The 14,592-nt window shown below is 37.7% G+C and overlaps 2 protein-coding genes across 3 annotated transcripts; both read left to right on the forward strand.

The window, feature by feature from the left end:
• The first annotated feature begins 1,838 nt into the window (after positions 1-1,838).
• On the forward strand, positions 1,839-9,150 carry LOC117805334 (protein mono-ADP-ribosyltransferase PARP11-like). Its single transcript, XM_034674021.1, has 8 exons — positions 1,839-2,019; positions 2,253-2,377; positions 3,644-3,764; positions 3,852-3,927; positions 4,300-4,372; positions 6,314-6,441; positions 7,298-7,449; positions 7,543-9,150. The coding sequence occupies exons 2-8, from the start codon at positions 2,261-2,263 to the stop codon at positions 7,857-7,859; spliced, it is 984 nt and encodes a 327-aa protein (XP_034529912.1). The 5' UTR covers positions 1,839-2,019; positions 2,253-2,260; the 3' UTR covers positions 7,860-9,150.
• Positions 9,151-9,864: 714 nt separating this feature from the next.
• Positions 9,865-13,932, forward strand: LOC117805335 (protein mono-ADP-ribosyltransferase PARP11-like). 2 transcript variants are annotated; one of them, XM_034674023.1, is made up of 7 exons: positions 9,865-10,420; positions 10,511-10,625; positions 10,713-10,782; positions 10,913-10,976; positions 12,054-12,187; positions 12,276-12,427; positions 13,400-13,932. In XM_034674023.1, the coding sequence occupies exons 1-7, from the start codon at positions 10,328-10,330 to the stop codon at positions 13,516-13,518; spliced, it is 747 nt and encodes a 248-aa protein (XP_034529914.1). In that variant the 5' UTR covers positions 9,865-10,327; the 3' UTR covers positions 13,519-13,932. The 2 variants fall into 2 exon arrangements, with proteins under 2 accessions (XP_034529914.1, XP_034529913.1); XM_034674022.1 differs by lacking the exon at positions 13,400-13,932 and adding an exon at positions 12,539-12,811 and having other exon boundaries at positions 9,870-10,420.
• Positions 13,933-14,592: the final 660 nt, after the last annotated feature.

Genomic DNA, 14,592 nt, shown 5'->3' on the forward strand with positions numbered 1-14,592 from the left:
AGATAACAAGGATAGTTGTCCTGTTATGAAATGATATTTAATTTTTTTCTCAAGATCATGGCTTTTTTCAACGGATAACAAGATCCTGTTGAGCTCACGAGGAATAAGTTGAGAAAAAATTGCATTTATCTAACACTGGAAGGGGCGTACTCAGGCTGTTTGAGGGGCAGGGGCGAAAAAACAATTGAAAATTTTGAGCATTTAACACTTACATTCCTTCATTCTGGTAAATATGTATGTGACCAATTGTGAGGTACATTAAATTATGAAAAAAGGAAAAGTACAATACTATTTATTTATTTTGATACAATTGATTATATTACAAAATAAACATAACATAACATAATTAACTACAATTTTATCCATGTCAGGGGGCATCCAGAGTGCACTTTTTAACATTTTGTATATTTGAGAGGCATCCAGAGGGCACTTATTTATGTTAATTTATTTGAGGGGCATCCAGGGTATAGTTCTTTGAGCTTTTATTCATTTGAGGGGCATCCAGAGGGCACTTTTTTGAGCTTTTATTCATTTGAGGGGCATCCAGAGGGCACTTTTTTGGGACCACCTCCAAAACGAGATGACACCCCTCAAGGGGTTTATCCCAATAAATAAATGTCTTCATTTTCTAATGCATTTTCCACTGAAAGAGCACCTGAGAAGGCAATTTTTAATGTTTATCTACTACAGTGGAATCCAAAAGGGCACTTTAGCACTGTTTCATTTGAACATGACGCCACCAGGGGGCGGCAATAACCAGTTCACCACTGAACATTGGTATCTCACAGTACTTCTCAATTGCTAAAACACTGAACCCTATTGTCTGAACCAAATTCTCAGCACCCTGAACCCATGTATTGAATCAGTCAATCTTTTTTGCAAATCCATAAGCACTTTTCACCTGTTAGACACAACTTGCAAACACATTCTCAATCAATAAAACACATGTTGCACTGTGATACATTTGTGTTGCATAATGGTAAGCACAGGTTGCAAAAGTTAAACACATTTGAAGCACAGGTGTCACAGCTTCAACACAACCACTCAAGACTGATCACACTAGTGGCTAATGATGTGAGGAAACCAATATAAGCCAGTTCAGAGAGCACTGGTTGTTGAAGGTTGAACAATGTACAGAAATAATCTGAGATGCAGAGGAAAAGTGCGTGTAAGAGGTGGTTGAGGAGGAAGAGGAGGGGAGTGAAACCGAGATAGACAAAGAACAGTAACTTCTGATGAAATCCGAGCTACTGTGTTAGACCACGTTCTTCTCATTTATATTTGTCTTTACTTTATTTGTACTGTATACAGTAGGCTAAATTAATTTAGCCTACAACAAACATTAGTTCTACAGCTTCATGTCATGAGCATTGTGTTTTCAGTGTTTTGATGTAGTGTGTAATGACTGCTCAGTATTGTTTTTAATTTTGATTGACTTGGGGTATGATCTGACAACATTGTTTGGTTTTGCAGGAAGAGTCAGAGGTTTGGTGAATGTAGTTTGAAAATTGGGGTTTATGTTGATAGTGTTGAGAAAAGCGTGGTGAATGTCAATAAATGTGTTTTAGCAATTGAGAAATACTGTAATCTCAAAAGACAACCAGCCTAGGTCAAGAGCTTGAGAAAACAACTAGAAACATGTCCTTATCATGGGAAAGTTGGACCAAACAAAACACAAGGATGCAATTAAGCTTACATGATAACTCTTGAAAACAGTGTAAATAAAATAAATGGATGCATTCCACTCCAGGGCTCCCTAAGGTTTGTAACCTGACAAGACAAACTCAGGTCAATAGTGCTCCAGTTATGGAGCGAGGTAGGAGGAGTCCCATGGACGCAACGCAGTGACGTTTGATGTGTGACGCTACCAGGAAATAAAAGTAAACATCGCTGACATATAGAAGACGAAAATGTTATGTAGCGTTAGTTTCCCCTCTTTATTCCCAGTCTGTGGCCTTTGTGGGGATTCTTGCAAAATGCATTGCGGATTTATACCCCGATAAGGACAGGCTGAAACAGGTAAGTCACTCTTTGAGTTGGGAATAGTCAGTGCTGCAGCTGCTAATGATAGCTAGCTTGATATCGTAATTCCTGCATTATTTGAAAATGGTCCATGATGGAATTTCCTAAACGACATCCCCTTTACGTTAGTTTTGTCACACGAGTTTAAAGCCACATTGCCCTCCCTGTACTTTCTTACTCTTAATGTCGCTTGCTGTTTGATTGAGTTTGTTTGCATTTATTTATTTCAGATTCAGCAATGTTAGCCTTGAGATCGTCCGAGGAGGAGTCCCCAGAGATGGAGGACATGGACACCTCAGAGCCTAACTGGTGCTGGTTTTACCTTGCTGAGTGTGGGGTGTGGCATATGTTTGAGGTAGTCACAGGACAACTTAACGAATCAAAGCACACTTTCAACAGCCTGTATACATGATTCTTCGCCTGTTGTCCCTTCCTCTGTGACACCAGGTTGTCTAATTGTGTTCAAGTGAGAGCAAAGACTCAGCAGATTTTCAATGTCACTCAGTTCAGGTTCATTCAACAGTGAAATTCCTGAGTGCATTCAGTGGCTGGCACGAAAATGCAAATGAATTGCTAATCAGTTGAGACTTACTGTAAATCCCAGTGTATTGTAAGTTTCCAGTCACCTATTACCTCTACATATAGGTTAGACCTTGGTAGAGAAGCTTTAATAAGTTGATTCATGGTAACAGTTAAATGCAAAAGAAATGTGAGAATTAATGTCAGAGATGTTGCATTTTTTGGTTTTGGACTATTTGACATTTTCACAAAAAAGCCATCAATTGTATAACATTGTGAGGAGAACATATTCAATGTTTTTGCTACAATGTTTACCTGATTGCTTAATGTTTTTGCCACATTGTCAACAGGCAAAGGTAAATCATGCATTTTGGCAGATTTATTGGTTATGGCGTGTGTCACTTTGGCTTATCAATCAATCTTTATTTGTATAGCGCCAAATCACATCAAACGTTATCTCAAGATGCTTTAACAAACGTAGCAGGTCTAGACCGTACTCTATGTTAAATTATTAACAAAGACCCAACATCAAGACAGGATAAGATCCAGTCCCATCTTACTGACAGGACTTGATCTTATCTCATCTTAATCCACTATGAGCATTGTACCTTACAGTATTTAGCTAGATACAGTGGCAAGGAAAAACTTCCTTTTAGCCGACAGAAACCTTGAGCAGTACCAGACTCATGTTAGACAGCCATCTGCCTTCACTGAGTTGGGGTTGGAAAGAGGAATATGAGATGAATTACTGTTGATATGGGATTTTGACCAATCAGAATAATGTTTACACAGTCAGGTAACACTATCTGTTATAATAGGAAAACCAGTGTTGAAATAAATAAGTCAAGATCCCAAGAATACAACCAGCAATTACCTGTTAACACTGAAAACCTGAGTTAATTGAATTTATGGATCCGTGTCTGGCTAGGGCTTCTGTGCTATTTTTAAAAAAAAGAACATAAAATGAATAATTTCTTCTTTTAAGCCATGTGTGACGTCTCCAAGTTGTTGGTATCTAAATATTTCCACCTTAATTTTGGATCACTAAACTTGTTTCAGTTCCTGATTATACTCATGTATCGGTCTTTGATTTCCCTGTCAGATTGATCCCAGTGCGGCCTGCTCCGTGACCAGCGCTCAGATCGAGCAGTGCTACAATCGAAACCAGCGAGGTGTCATGGAGTTCTATACGGCAAAGTACACCTACAGACTGGACTTTTCAGGTCAACTCATACTAAAAGTACTACATCAGACAGACGGTATTCAGAACCTTATATTAGGTGTTAACCCTCATTCAAATCTCTCCGCAGCTATGCGGCAGATAAATGTAACGACAGGGAAGCAGCGGCCAATCAAACGATCCCTTCATTCTGCAACTGGTTTCAGGTAAGGTTTGGTGGTTAAAGGTAAAACTTAGAAAACTTATTTGGGGGGGCATTAACTTTTTTGAGATTACCATTTTGGCGTTTAGTGCCTTTATTGAGAGGGCAGGACAGGGGATAATATAGGAAACTTTGCAAAGAGAGTGTGGGATGACCTCATCAAAGGGCTATGGGCCAGTGTTGGCCTTGGGGACCCTTCTGTCTGCACAAGGTTCAAGATTTGTCCACAGAGCTAAACCAGCGCCCTGATTATGCTCATATTTCTTTAAGTTTTTTCTTGAATGCATACTTTTTCAAAAATAATATAAGTGGATTGACATGGTTCAAATGCATTCATTCTTTAGCCATCATCCCTTTTCTCGCTCATTTTTGTCAGGTTTATTTGTGATAATCTTGCCTTGCCTGTTCCCTGTCACTGGGAGAGAATCAATACAGATGAGCCTTACCAGGTGAGTAAAACCACTTAAATTTGGAACACACACACATACACATATTGGTTGTACTAGAACGGGTTAGCCTCCATTCAAGAGGGGTCAGGTTGTTTTACTGAAATTATGCTGACTCATCTGTGTCACACTGTCCCTGTAGATATTTCAGCAGCACATGGATACTGTTAACATCCCACCACAGACACTCATCAAGATAAGATTTGGTAACAGTATCAATCAATCAATTAATCTTTATTTGTATATCACCAAATCACAACAAACGTTATCTCAAGATGCTTTTACAAACATAGCAGGTCTAGACCGTACTCTATGTTAAATTATTAACAAAGACCCAACATCAAGACAGGATACGATCCAGTCCCTTCTTACTGACAGGACTCGATCTTATCTCATCTTAGTCCACCATGAGCATTGCCCCTTGCAGTATTTAGCTAGTTACAGCGGCAAGGAAAAACTTCCTTTTAACAGGCAGAAATCTCGAGCAGAACCAGACTCATGTTATGTTCCTTCTGCCTCGACCGAGTTGGGGTTGGTAAGCGGGATAGAGGAGAATAGGAGCAATGATAGTGTTGAGATGGAATTATTATTAGTAGTAATAGCTGTTGCAGCTGGAGACCGGCACGCCCATAGCAGCTGAAGTCTGGAATATCCACAGCAGCAGGCCGTCCACGAATACTTTCGGGTGTTATACAGATGTCAGGGATTGGTCTTATCTGGAGACAATCTTGTTTAAAAATTGACACCAAATTTTCTCACTAGCTGAGCAGTGAGAGGGGCACAGATGGATTGCAAAGGGAGAGGGAGATTGCACATGAAGAAATATTTCCTATAAGTTACTTCTCTTACAAAAAAACTGTCCTGGATACAATTTTAAGATGAGAGCAAAGTACAAACAGATCCAGCTTTTGCTTTGAAAACTAATTCCAGAAGCACTACCACTATTTGTTTTTCATCCTTATGACATATATATAGCTGATACAGAGCCAAACACTTAGTGCATTGAGTGCAAGGGTCCATTTGGTTGTGGAAACAAAATAAGATCAACCAAGAAATATTCCAAATTGGAAACTTTCCATGGGAACGATGGGAATTATGGGAATTTATGGGAATTAAACGGAATTGAGGGTAATTTAATGGAAAGGTATCGTATACAAGCATAAATATTTGTTTTATTATAAGCAGACATCCATCCAAAATAATACAATTAACAGATTTATTTGTAAGTAGAACTTTATCAAGTGTTAAATATTTTATTGAACAATCACTTCTTTCATTGAAGAACAAAAACATGAATGTTGAGTTAAATATTACTCATCCCCCCGACACAACCCATTCAAAAATCAACAAAAATGCAAACCCAACAAAGTCCCATTCAAAATGTTAAATGAAAAGAGCCCCTCTCCCTCCAAAAAAGTCCCATTCAACATGCAAATAAAAAAGCATCTTCCCTCAAGCTTCTCAAGCCTAGCCTCTGCAGGATTCTAGAACTTATCTGTGTATGTGATGGAGGAGTGCACAGTGCATGTAGGGGGTATGGTCTCCCTGCAGTAAGCAGTGTGCTATGTGCATGTGATTGAGGAATAGCAGAGATATTCAACTGTACTTGCATGAAATCTGGTTGTTTTAGTCAGGATTATGCTAAAATATATTTTCCCCAACTATATTTAAGTTCCCTATTAAGAGCCAAAATTCAATTTAGTAAATTCCTGGTTTATTCCCATGGAAAGTTTCCAGCTTTGAAAGTTCCCGGAATTTTGTAACCCTCTTCCTGCACCAAACTGTACTGAAGTGGACAGCTTAGTATCTCACAGGTTTATAAGAATACTCTTTATGCAGTTGTTTACTGCTCTTCTTTACTTTTTGACCCAGCTGTGACAGTGTTTACTTTATGTCAATGATTATAACTTACAAATTCAACCACGTGGGTTTGTGTTTTTGCAGCTCATTCAGCTTGGGAGAGACACCTATGAATTTAAAGAAGTCGCCAGATTGTATGAAAGGACCATGGACCATCCAATCAAATGCATTCAGAGGATTCAGAACCTGGACTTGTGGGAATTCTTCTGCAGGTAGACATTCGTTTTGTTGTTGTTGGTGGACTACAATATCCTCAAGAGGCTTTCTTGGGCATCCAAAGATTGATTTTCCAAGCTTCTGTTTAATTTATTACCAAACTGAAACCCAGTTCAAAGTATTTCCAATCAATAACTCAATCTTTATTTGTATAGCACCAAATCACAACAAACGTTATCTCAAGACACTTTTAAAAACATAGCAGGTCTAGACCACTCTATGTCAAATTATTAACAAAGACCTAACATCAAGACAGGATACAATCTTTGGAGAATCTTTTAAAGTGCTTTTATAGATAAAATGTATTATTATTATTATTATTATTATTATTATTATTATTATTATTAATAATCCAGTCTCCTCTTACTGACAGGACTTGATCTTACCTCATCTTAATCCACCATGAGCATTGCACCTTGCAGTATTTAGCTAGTTACACTGTCAAGGAAAAACTTCCTTTTAAGAGGCAGAAACCTCGAGCAGAACAAGACTCAAGTTAGCCAGCCACCTGCCTGGAATAACAAAATGAAAACAGCTTATTTATAGTGTTTGCTTTTCTCAACATTGCTAATGAGTCTGCTTATAAGTGCCCCAAAAACAAATACCCAGTTATACTAAAAGGTTTCTACATTTTTACGGTTACTTACGGTAAAGAAAAACGCCCTTTTAACAGGCAGAAACCTTGAGCAGAACCAGACTCATGTTAGGCAGCCATCTGCCTCGGCTGATTTTCTTTTTCCATGAAAGTCAGTCGTATAATACTTCAGACCGCATCTCTGTAGCCATTTGTATCGAAAAAATACTCTTTTTAAAAAACTGACGTGTGTTGTGTTGTTGTACCTTGGTTCTAAGGAAGAAAACCCAGTTGCGAAAAGTAAAGCGCACACTGGACATTGAGGAGCGAATGCTGTTTCATGGCACGGGACACAGCAACATTCAAGCTATATGTACTTTTAACTTTGACTGGCGGCTGACAGGAAGCCACGGCGATGTCTATGGCAAAGGTAGATCCATCTGTGTAGTTGTGATGCAATGTTAAAAAAAAATTGCTTTCCTTTTTTGGTCTCGTTTTTAACATTTCATTTTCTTTTCTGCAGGGAGCTACTTTGCACGGGATGCTAAATACTCTAGTAAATTCTGTCACACTACAGGGAAGCACAGCACCACCCTGCAGAGACACGGACTCGCCCCGCCAATATTTGCTTGTGAGCCGCCGTATAAGACAATGTTCCTAGCCAGAGTGATTGTTGGAGAGTACACCGTCGGACATCCCATGTACTGCAGACCGCCTTCCAAGGATGCCAGCTTCACCAACTTTTACGACAGCTGTGTGGACGATATGGCCAACCCAAAGATTTATGTTATTTTTGACAGCAATCAGATTTACCCTGAGTATCTGATTGAGTTCTACTGAAAGCTTCATGAGAAGATATGTACTGTTTCTTTCGTAAAAAAGGCTGGATCTAATATATGGAAATATTTTGGATACAGAGTAAGAAGATGGGACGGGATGGACAAAGAAGCAGCTTATTGGACTTTCTTCTTTCAGTCAGATCCAGTGCCTAACTGGAGCATAGGTCATCTAAAGTGCCTTTGGGAGAAAATACAAAAAAATGAAGGAGACAGTAAAGGCTTTGTGTACTGTACGGCATATCTAAAGTTGGCTCTTGTGGTTGGAATGCTTCAGTTCACTGAGCTAGGATGAAAAAAAGCGCGTCTTAAGATCAGTTTTTGTGACAACTTTGTAATAAATGCAGAACCTGTGCTTGCTTGTTTGATCTCTGTGCACAGTTGTTTAGAATAAGAGTGAAATCAACAGCCTTTACGTTAGAAGTGATGTCCTGCCATCAGCTGCAGCCACTCCTTCACATCCACAGTGCCACGCATGAGCAAATTTACAAGTCATGTGAACATGATTACAAGTGAGGAAACCAAAAACCGCAACATGTTCCTGCTTGCTCATTAGGAACCATGATCCATTAGTCATCAACATCTATGTGTACCTAGTACAATGTATTAAGTAGGCATGGATTTTTCTTTGTTTTGATTCCTAAAAACGCTTCTACCTCTGCATTGTTTTAACCATGCATCCGTGCACTTTCCCCCCTTTCCATGAAAGGTTTTGTAACTGTGTCACAATGACATAAAGTCGTGATGTCGTGTCCTTGCGTGGTTCCTCTAGCAATATGTGTCTGTGTATATTTTCTGACTTCTATCCTTAAAAAGACTTGACAGTGGCTATGGTTGAATTTTTGACAGAAAAAGTCCATACCAAACAACAAAAACATCAATATCAGCACCATGTTTGACCTAAAATCATCAGTGTGATGTCACCACCTGCTAATGTCTTTCTTTGAAGGGAAACACAGGTCATCCTTACACCTGGTGTAAAATTATCTAAAAGAAAAAGAATGTAGCCAGCACATGTATAGTACTGTAGTGAGAATTGATGTAATATTGCTTTGCTGTGTGCGTTTGTTGAATTTATTGTATGAATGTGTGATTTTGAGCAAGGAGAATAAGAAAAAGACTTTGTTTACCACTAGGTGGTGTTAGAGTACAAGAATTGCATTGCCTCATGGTACATGCAGACAAGTGAAGATCTCCTCAGTCCTAACACTACTGCTGTGTGTGCGCAGGTGTGATTGAAGCTATATATGTGTGTCTGTAATTTGCACGTTACAGATAATAAACTTTTCAACTAAGGTGTGTATCTCTTTAAAGTAACTTCAATAGAGGAAGACAATGAGAGCAGTGGTGTACTCAGGCTGTTTAAGGGGCAGGGGTGTAAAAAGAGAGCACTTTCTTTTTAAACTCCTGGTACTCAGTTTAAATGTATTGTGGCAGCGATGACAGAGGGTGGTCTGGGGGTCCTCCCCCAGAAAATTTTGAGCATCTAACACTGAATTCCCTGCATTATGGTGGATATTTATGTGACCATTTGTGCTGGAAATTGAACTATAAAAAAGGAAAACAAAGCCATTGATTTATTTCTATATCATTGATTACAGTATTAACCTTATATACATTTGAGGGGCTCCCAGAGGTTGCTTTTTTTAGGTTTTGTACATTTGTTAGGCATCCAGAGGACACATTTTACGTTTTGTACATTTTATGAGCATCTTTTTTGTATGTTATACATTATTAGAGGCATCGAGAGGGCTCTTTTTATACGTTTTATACATTTTAGGGGCACTTTTTCATGATTTTCCTCTGAGAGGGCACCATAGAAGGCAATTTTTAATGTTTTATCTCCTACAGTGGAATCCTAGAGGGCACCTAGAGCATTTTCTTTCGAAAATGACGGCACCAGGGAGGGCGATTACCTCACCTTGGTTTATTTACTCTAGTGGGGCGTTTCCCTAACACACACACACACACACACACACACACTGGGTAACATATTGTTGTGGGGACTTTTCCTGACACACTTTCTGAGTTATCTGTCACAGTTGGGACTTCAGTGAGATACACTTTTAGGTTGAACAACTGTTGTGAACATTTATTTCTACAAATATTTTCTGGTTTTATAATTGTTGTGAGGACACATTTTGGAGAATACTCATGCCTTCAGGGACTCATTTGCTGACATGTTATTTAGTTATAGTTATAGTCTGTCAAAATATTTTTTGGGGGAAACTACATTACTAAAACACGGACTCAAGTATGCAATCTAATGAGAATGCATTATTGTAGGCACACCTTACACAACTGAGGAAGTATCTATGCTGGTAACATATGCAAATATTTGATCGCAAGTTAGGCCATCCTCCTTAGAGGTTGGGCTCTGATTAAACTTATAAAGTCAGAAACACTATTGTTTGACCTTACAATCCATCCAGGTTAGACATAGATATATTCAACGTTTGTTGTGATATAACAATGTGGAGAAATCAAATTGAGGACATGGGCAAATCAAAAACCCTGTGGCATTGGTATTACATGGCAGACTGTGGAAGGTGGCACAGATTTGAGGTAAACTTTTTTTTTTAATTCACCTTTTTCAGTCACTCCAAGGTACATTTATATTTGGCAAAAGTTTTGAATGCTTTCTCATTGGTAAAGGGTGGTCCTGATAACCAGCTGAGGAGTGAGCATATTGAAGAATACTATCTTAAAAACTCCAAAGGGGTTTTAACTAGATTTTCATCCGACTGCCACAGTAAAATTGATTTCTCAGGTATGTAACTATATTTTCCTGTTAAAATACCATGGTCATTTCTGCATGAACAACTTGCTCAACTTGCCCTCTTGTGTTCTTATGCAGTGATGTTACATACAGACCTCAAAACAGGGAAGCAAGCACGGATCCAGCGGGGCTTTAACATTGAGAGAAGGTGAAACAAGGCTCAAATAATTTACACTCAAAGTAGTAATTCCTGTTTAATTCAGTTGTCAGTATTGTTTCAGTTCAAACGAAAGTGAAACTCAACACAATGGAGTGTAGTTAACTCTTTCCTCCCACAGTTGCTCGTGCTTCAGCGCTTCACCTGACTTCTGGGAAAATGTCGACCCCACTTGCCCATTTCAGGTGAAAACATAATTCTTCAATTAAAAATTACTAAAACTTAATAAAATGAAGTTATTATATTATAGTCTTTAATAAGAACTACCAAGTTAAGTAACAAGCATCTTTTTTTGTTTTGTTTACCTATGGTAGAACATGTGTGACAGACACTTAGTAAAAATGACAGTAGAGTTAACATCAAAAGGATTAAATGTTTAGAAATTAGCTTGCTGGAAAATTATTCATTTAAGAATTCCACAAATTAAAAAGGTGGCCTTAGTTTTTTGTTATTCCAAAAGTATTCATGGTCCCTTTAAGTGCAAACAATAACATTTATTTTTTGTAAAAAGAAGAATGAACAGTGTTATTAGCATTAGCCTGCTAGTTCCAACAGTTTGTCGGTCATGTAAGCATCGGAAAGACAACTGCCTGGAAATCCTTGATAATTAATCAATTAAAAATTATTAAAACTAAAAAAAAAAAAGAAATATTATATTACTATATTGTAATTTTTACTAAGAACTTTACCAAGTTAAGTAACAAGCATCTTTCTTTCTTTTTACCAATTGTAGAACATGTGAGACACACTTTGTAAGAACAACAGTACAGTTAGCATTAAAATTAATAAATGTTAAGAAATTAGCTTGCTAGAAAATTATTAATTTCATAATTCTACAAGGTGGCTTTTGTTTTTTATTATTAAAAAAGTTGGCATGGTACTTTTTCAACAGTTAGGACGTCATGTAAGCATCTGAGAGGCAACTACCTGAAAATCATGGATTATGAATCAATTAAAAAGTATTAAAACTTAAATTAAATTATTATATTATTTTCTTTACCAAGAACTTTACCAAGTTAAGAAAGAAGCATTTATTTTTTCCCTACTATAGAACATGTATGACAGACACTAAGTATGAATGACAGTTAAGTTTGCATCAAAAGGATTAAATGTTAAGAAATTAGCTTGCTATTAAAAATTATTTATTCCTTTATTCTAATTCTTCTAACGTAAAGTCAGACTCTGCTATTGAGGTGTAAAAGCAACACTTTGTAAATGGTTCAGTAAATTTCAGTTTAAGCCTAAATAATGTATTTTTCCAGTTAATCCCTCTGAGTGAACTTACCCCGGAGTACAAGATTGTGGCCAATTACGTGAAGACTGACGGGCTGCTGGACAGATCCATACTATCAATCAAGAGGATACAGAATTCTGATCTCTGGGAACTTTTCTGCAGGTAGGTAAATATTTCAGTTTGACTCCCTCATTTTTTTCATTAATTCCCCTCTTTAATAACATCTTTCCTCTTTGTGTTTGTTAAAAAGGAAAAGGAAACAGTTGATGAAAATCCATGGTGTCAAAGAAATTAAAGAGGGAAGGCTCTTTCATGGGACTAAAACCAGCAATGTTCACACCATTTGCAAATATAACTTTGATTTAGGGTTTGTTGGGCAAAATGGCACTGCATATGGGAAAGGTAGGTAAATGATAATATACAGCAATATACAGTATGAGTGATTGAAATGAAAGTCAGACTGTTCAGCATTTTCCTCAGTTGATTTGAGTTTACTTTTTGTTTCTCTTAAAGGAATATATTTTGCAAAACATGCAGCATTTGCAGACAGATACAGCGATAGCAGCAGTGGTGAATCCACTAAGATAATGTTTCTGGCTCGGGTGATTATTGGGACATCGATAACTGGACAGTCTCATTTCCAAAAACCTGATCATGGACAACCAGAAAACAAACATAACAGCTGTGTGAATGATGTTTGGAATCCCACCATTTTTGTCATTTTTGATCCAAATCAAATATATCCAGAGTATTTGATTGAATATAAATAAAGCCAACACAAAATAATGAGCTTGTGTAATTTGCATTTCTTCCTCAAACTGTCTGAGTGAACATTTCCTTAGCATACAAAGTTTTTTTTCACCCATTTCCTTGTTTATTTTTTACAAGTTGAAGTTTTACTGACACAATTTCAAGTGTTAGGATGTGCTGTTTTGAGGAAACTTTCTGAGCTATGCTTTGAACCGAATCAACAAATCAATGAGGCTATTTTAACATAAGTGTAGCCTAATTTAAAGAAAGTAGTCTTTAGATTTACCATTTTATTTCTTAACCATTGGAGGTGTTGTAAATAATGCATTATCACAAGTTCCCCTTATTTATGTCAGTTGCGAACTGTTATAATTTTTTGTCTTGGCCAATCGTATTGTTCAATGCCATGAACAACCAATACGTCAATCAATCAATCAATCAATCAATCAATCTGTATTTGTATAATGCCAAATCACAACAAATGTTATCTCAAGATGCTTTTACAAACACAGCAGGTCGAGACCGTACTCTATGTTAAATTATTAACACAATATTTTTGCTAAATACAGCGACAAGGAAAACTTCCTTTTCCATCCATTCATCCATTTTCCCCCACTTATCCGGGGTCGGGTCACGGAGGTAGCAGTCCAAGTAAATTGATCCAGGCATCCTTCTCCCCAGCAACACTTTCCAGCTCCTCCCGGAGAATCCCGAAGCGATCCCAGACCAGGCAGGATATATAATCCCTCCACCAAGTTCGGGGACTTCCCTCAGTTGTATGTGCCCGGAGAATCAGAAATACTTTATTCATCCAAGGGGTAAATTCAGTCAGAAAAGGAGGAGAAACAAGATTGGTAAATGGTAATGGTAAATGGACTGTGTTATATAGCACTTTCTCTAGTCTTCTTACCACTCCAAGCAATGAATCTACCTGTAATCTTGCAGTCAGTGACCCTCAAATATCCCCATTTTTTTTAAGATCAATGAGAACAAAAGTCTGATATTCTTTTCATGGTTTGAAAATGTACATAACATTTATTCTGTTTCATGAGACCAGCTGTAGTGTAGTGTAGCTTGTAGGTTTGCATAACATGTATTTTACACAGGAAAATGGAAACTGAAACTAATAACACACAACTTATAAGAATATTAATTAAACTGCTCTGACATGGAAGAATTTTCAACACACCCTTATTAAAGTTCCCAAATAGATACTGTCCTTTTAGAACAACTGCAAACATGCCACACCTACACAAGCGTCACTGTTCACATAACATCTCATTTATTCCTTCACTGAGGTTTTGTTTAGGTTTTGCCTCCCATTCCCGTTACCTAGCAACGTTGGAGCAATAAACTAGAATTAGTCAATACAGGCTATCCTCAAAAATAACACCACAGTACAACTTAAAAAGACACAATTCTGACCAGAGCCTTTTTACCACATCACCCCTCCCTTAAAATTTGAATGACCTGCTCACATTACAGTTAAAATGGCTTGCACCCTTTGTTGTACGACATGTTTAAGATAAGGAAAGAGGATTGAGCCAAGTGCACTTCAGGTAAACGGCCAGCAAAGTTCCCTGTTGAGACATTCTTTTTTAAAAGGGAGGTCCCTAATGGCACGTTTTTGTCATTATTTCAGCATAAAATTGAAGAATGAGTCGGTAGTTCATTATTAGATCATTTTTTTAGGGGGGGACAGAATCTCTCTCCAGGGATCATAATTAATTTTGGGTAAGGGTAAGAATTAGGATTGGGGGTTAGGGTTACTGTTAGGATTAGGGTTAGGGTAATGATTAGGGTTAAGATAAGGGTCA

This window comes from Notolabrus celidotus, chromosome 21 (assembly GCF_009762535.1).
Source record: "Notolabrus celidotus isolate fNotCel1 chromosome 21, fNotCel1.pri, whole genome shotgun sequence".
NCBI lineage: Eukaryota > Metazoa > Chordata > Actinopteri > Labriformes > Labridae > Notolabrus > Notolabrus celidotus.

Bases quoted from the DNA above. Each gene is read 5' to 3' on its own strand.
- LOC117805334 (XM_034674021.1), top strand. From the start codon at position 2,261: ATGTTAGCCTTGAGATCGTCCGAGGAGGAGTCCCCAGAGATGGAGGAC. The intron at 3,765-3,851 runs GTCAACTCATAC...ATCTCTCCGCAG, and splicing joins CTACAGACTGGACTTTTCAG to CTATGCGGCAGATAAATGTA. The intron at 6,442-7,297 runs GTAGACATTCGT...CTTGGTTCTAAG, and splicing joins TTGTGGGAATTCTTCTGCAG to GAAGAAAACCCAGTTGCGAA.
- LOC117805335 (XM_034674022.1), top strand. From the start codon at position 10,328: ATGTGGAGAAATCAAATTGAGGACATGGGCAAATCAAAAACCCTGTGG. The intron at 10,783-10,912 runs GTGAAACAAGGC...TTCCTCCCACAG, and splicing joins GGCTTTAACATTGAGAGAAG to TTGCTCGTGCTTCAGCGCTT. The intron at 12,428-12,538 runs GTAGGTAAATGA...TTTCTCTTAAAG, and splicing joins TGGCACTGCATATGGGAAAG to GAATATATTTTGCAAAACAT.